This window comes from Gavialis gangeticus, unplaced genomic scaffold (assembly GCF_001723915.1).
Source record: "Gavialis gangeticus isolate Ggan-Ray unplaced genomic scaffold, GavGan_comp1, whole genome shotgun sequence".
NCBI classification, from domain to species: domain Eukaryota; kingdom Metazoa; phylum Chordata; order Crocodylia; family Gavialidae; genus Gavialis; species Gavialis gangeticus.
This window is the reverse complement of record NW_017729005.1, coordinates 8,051,567-8,056,864: the sequence shown is the minus strand read 5'-3', so window position 1 is coordinate 8,056,864 and position 5,298 is coordinate 8,051,567. Positions and strand designations below refer to the sequence as shown.

Sequence of the window (5,298 nt, the reverse complement as noted above, 5' to 3'; positions counted from 1 at the left end):
TTTTTTTTTTTTTTTTTTTTTTAAAGATAATATACACATTAGTTGTCTAATAACAGATTCACCAGCATAGCATTTAGGGGAATGTAACCAGAAATACCCAAATCTAATTTAGGCTGGAAAGACAAGGCAACATACTTTCCCGTTTTTCCATCTTGCTATTTTCTTTGTACACATCATTACTTCTCCACTTCCACTGAATTTCACGCACACAATCCTCGTTGACTGTACTGAATTTTTTCAAGACTGCATCAATCTTCTCTTTGAGGAAATTGTCAATCCGCTGACTGCTCTCAAAGTTCATTCTCTTAAATAAATCTTGCGAACAATACTCTTATTCCCTCTGACCTTTCTTCTAATTTTGTCTCCCTCACCTTTTACATCATTGTAAACTCCAAACAGTGCATTCTTATTGTTCCTTCTGCACCTCTTTTGATGCCCCCCCACCTCTTCTTCCCCCATACGCTATAAAGTCCCAACAGGATTATGTCTTTGGTTCCCTTCTCTTCCACTTTCTTTATAGATCTAGTTAGTTCCACTAAGACAGCCACAACTTCTTTTGCTATCCTGACAATTGAAACATTTTCTCCCAATGCCACCTCCCTTCATTTCATCCTACATTTCTGCCCATCTCCAGTATCACCTGCAAACTATTTCTCTACCTATTCAAACTTAAAAAATTAGTTTTGTGTTAGCCGTGCTATCTAAACTTTCTCCAGTTTCTCATTTATTTTAAAAATACCATTATCAGGCCTTCTTCCTCCCCACCATCTTCTTCACCACCCTCATCTTTGCCAAACGCATGCAACTTTACATTAATAATACTTTCAGCTTCAGGGAATACTTTTAAATTGTGCCAATCATACCAGCAGCACCTACCTTGCTCGTTGACGAAAGCAAGAATGTTTTCTTTGTATTTTCTTTTTCAGCCACACACGTCTGTAGTTTGCCAACCTCTTCTTTGTAATAGGATATCAAGTTTTCTTTATTTGCATCTAAATTCTTTAATGCCTGGATCTCTTTTACTAGCTTGGTGTTTTCTATTTCTGTATTCTTCAAGTGTATCTGTAATGATTCTCAAAAATGTAAATTCTCCTTCCAACTATAAACACAAGAATTCTTAGCACAAGTTTTGCTATACTATGAAAAGTTAAGTCTTTTAAGAGAAGATCAAAACATCAACATTTTTATAATTTCAACACTCACTTCAGGATTTCTGGATAGGACAAAAAAATGAACAAAAGGAAACTACAACAAAGAATTACACCATGCCCAATAGTAACAACACTGCAATAACAGTACTCAGTTCCAGAGACAACGCAGTCTACAAAAAAAATACTAAAGCTGTTCCTGAAGATGTAAACATGTAGTAGCTAGTATATGCTCTGGTTACTTGCAAAGGGATCAATGTCCCTGTGAAACATCTCGATGCCTGGAAAGGACATTTTCATCACTGCTTTATCATGGTCCCTTATCAGGTGCTGTGTTATACAATAAAAAGTGCCTGTCTGGCATCACTTAATTTTAATTCATCAGGAGTATATTTAAATAGAACAGTTAGTGATTGGCCTCCTCCTACAGACCTTTCAGTAACTTCAGGCATTTTCTGATTGCTTTCCACACTCATCTTTATCTAGAACATTTTTTAAGACAGTTAAAAGATGTTCACAAAAAGACACTGTTTCCTGACACATTCAATTTATCACAGTTCTTTAAATTGGCATTGGACTTATTTTTACCTGCCTAGCTTCAGGACATGCAGTTGGGAAGCATAAGTTACCTTATAAAGCTCCTTCTCATCTTTTTCTGTCTTTAACTGACATTCAAGTTGTTCTTTCTCAAGGACTAATTTCTTCAGCTTGTCTTTCCAACTAAGGAATGGATCAATTGGAAGATATTAATAAATATAGAACATACATCTCTTCCTAATTTACATGTATAAATATAAAAATAAAATTAAAACAAAACATAACATTCAGAGTCAAATACCTGTCTAACTCTGTTTCTTTTTCAATTGCTTTTTGAGTAACAGTCACAAGATCGTCTTCCAGTTGGAGAACCTTTGAAGTGGTTTCATCATTCTTTTTCTTTAGCTCTTCATTTTCAGTTTTCAAAGTTTCTGATGCTTGAATATTACCCTTTAAAAATGTATATAATAATTTGTATAGGGATTTAATTCTTCTATGCATTTTAAAAAGTATCTTCTTCATTGCACTTATGAATTTATTTTAAAGTTAAGGTTTTCAGTTCTGAATACTTTATAATAAAACAATACTATTTAGTGCATTTTTAAACAATTTAAACTGAGCAGGCCCAATTTACTTTCACACTGTAGCATACCTGCAAATAAAAAAAATAATTAGGGTATAACCAGAATGTTTTTTGTTGTTTTACATTTCTCCAGCTCTTAATATTTTAAAAGCTGTATGTATAGTTCTAAAAGGGTAAGGTACTTACAAAAACAAATAACAACAAGAACAGCTTTAAGGACCTGTGCAAACTGGAGGAGAATCTCTCACATCACTAAGTATCTCACTAGGGAAAATAATTATTAGGAGTGTTCTGAGGAAATAATTACGTACAAGAGGATAAAACAGAACAGTACTCACACTGAGTAAGCGGCACTGGTACAGAGATAGGACAGATGCATCTAGTTAATCTTTTCAATTTCTTTTTTTTTCTTATAGAACTGCACACAATTGTATGTATATTAACAGCTCTGAGGTTAAGAAATGTACTTTTATATACAAAGCCATAACACTAAGTACAGATTTAGTTACAGAAAAAGCAGACTTATTAGATAATCTTAATTCAAGGTATTATTTTTTTTTAATAATCTAACATTAGAAGGTAAATTTAGCTCTTGCACTGCTTGGAAGATTACCCAGATTAAACATTAAAATGAGCAAAAATCAGAGTAAAATGTTTTTAAGTAGGAAGATTTATTTCTAGGCTACGTGGAGTATAGTCATAGAAATAAAGTTAAAAAAAGAACACACAATATCAATGCCTGATATTCTCCAATACATATTTTGTTACATTCGTGCAGTTTTAAGTAAAATCCTTCCAGGCATGTGCAATTTTCATAATCTCGACATATTCCTTCTACAAGATTATTCACCACAATTTATAAATACAAAGTCAGATACACATATGCTTTAAACTAGTGGTGGTGAACCCTGAAGGCTGACGTGCCAAAAGTTAAGCTGCACTCCATCCTTGAGTGTCACTCTAATCCCCACACCTGAGACAGGCATCTGATAGAATTTGCACCCTGAGGCACCAGGAGGCAGGGGGGACTGAAGCCTCCAGCTAGGAAGAACAAAGCAGGACCAGGATGCTGTTCCAAGAAACGTATTGCCCAAGAGCCATCTTAACCCTTTTCTGGCCCTGCAACTGTGGCAGTTTTATACAGTAAGCGAGGATCCAAAGCCTGGAGTGAGACAGTGGCTGCAGGGCCAGGGAATTATCTTGGATCTTGATGGCAATATATACCCAACACCTCCTTTTGCAGCAGCCTCAACTCCACTCCATGCAGTTAAAGTCTCAAGCCCCTCTGCTTCCATTCTGGTGCTTTCCTTTGCTGAGCACCCAGTGCTTGCATGCTGCATACAATGCTTGTAGCACACATGCTGCAGAGCGGCCACCCCTGTTCTAAGTCATCCATCTATTAATATGCTGAGCACAATACGACGTTAAATGACTGAAGCAACACCTGCTGTGGGTCTAACTACTGAGAGCAGGGAAAAAACATGGAAGTGTCTAAGAGCACAAGCAAGAGGCATCAGAAAGTATCTCCCCATACCTATTACATCATACACCAGAGCTCAACAGATTTCACAGATCAAGTATGGATATTTTGATACATTTGTTTTTCAGCAGTCAGTATTACATCTGCACAGATCTTGTACAATGGTGCATCACAGCAAGCCAATCACCAAACATTTGAAAAATGAAGAATGAAAACAGGGTAGTGCCCAGGCACCACCATGAAGCTTCACAGCAAGGAAAATCCATGAGAACTTGGTAACAACACTGAAGGATGATGTATTTTATACCACAGTAAAAACAGGAAGCCATTTCCTCATCAAGCCTATTTGCCAGATGTGATCCCTTCAAGACTTATCTGCTCCTAAAATGGAAAGTAGACACTTGCAGAAAGAGTTTCGGTGATGATAATGAAGTGACTGCAGCAATCAAGACAGTCCTGAACACAGAGGACAAAGACTTCTAAAAGATAAGCTTAGCCAAGGTGTAGCTGCACTGTTATCAAGTGCATCAACCAGAATTGTAACAAAGCAGTCAGACACCCAGGGAAGCTGCCACACAGCGACTGTGAGGCTGTAGGAGCAGCTGTGTCCTTGCCCTCCCCCTCAACTGCAACAGGGATGCTGCCCTGGTCTCCCCACTAGTTACATCACTCATATCAAACTCAGAAGGCTGTACCAAAAAAAAAGAGAAATCAGAGTAAAAAACCTTCTGCATACTCCCCCCAGAGTGAAAATTAAGTAAAGCGAGACAGTTTTATATGGTTACTACTTCCCTTTCAAAATTCAGTTGTGCTCAGCTTCATAGACAATTTTGTAAGCAGCATGAATCTAAATGTTAAAAGGGCAGAGATAAACTATTATAGCAAGACCTACATACAGTATTTATGTACACACAGGCATAATTCTCCTCCTCCTGCCTTAAAGTAAGATTTAAGTACGAGTCCATCAACTCAATTTTGGGCTTAATGTCCTCAGTCAACAAAAGTGTATTGTTGCATTAGGAGAAATATATTAGCCAGAGTTCATGGAGAATCAGTGTTGGCTAAATTCCAAGTTAACTAACTACGTTTTAAGTACAATAAAATATAATGAGGACTGCTTTTACTCATTAATTGTCAAAAATCTGCTGTGAGCAAATGTAATTAAACTTTACTTTTACAAGCAACTAGCAGAGTTTTAAGCATTATGATTTTTTTCATGTGGGATGCAAGGGTGGCAAATATATTTGATGTCTAAGTTGTTTCCTGATGACCACAATATTTCACCAAATAGTGTTTAAATTTCTGTGGTATGTCCAGCTTAATTTAAACAAACAGAACAACTCCATTGGACAGTTCTAAGACGCTTTAAATTCTTAACGATCTCCAGTATTTGTAGTTTAAAAAACACACTGCACTATTTTTTTAAATAATTAGGAATGCATTATTAGGTGAAAACTAGTTTTGGAGAAAAAAAAACAAACAAACAATGAATAATGCAGAAGCTTCCACACGTTTTCTCAAATGTGGTTTTTTTTGGGGGGGGGGGGGGG

At 36.5% G+C, this 5,298-nt stretch overlaps 1 protein-coding gene across 3 annotated transcripts in view; it reads right to left on the bottom strand.

Annotated features, from left to right (window-relative positions):
- The window catches only part of TAX1BP1 (Tax1 binding protein 1), a 106,397-nt gene that overhangs the window by 40,215 nt on the left and 60,884 nt on the right, over positions 1 to 5,298 (bottom strand). For all 3 annotated transcript variants that reach the window (XM_019508637.1, XM_019508635.1, XM_019508636.1), the window contains 3 exons: positions 1,987 to 2,135; positions 1,778 to 1,868; positions 877 to 1,062 (listed from right to left, as the gene is read on the bottom strand). In XM_019508637.1, the coding sequence (XP_019364182.1) occupies positions 877 to 1,062; positions 1,778 to 1,868; positions 1,987 to 2,135 (426 nt within the window). The remainder of the gene's footprint in view (positions 1 to 876; positions 1,063 to 1,777; positions 1,869 to 1,986; positions 2,136 to 5,298) is intronic.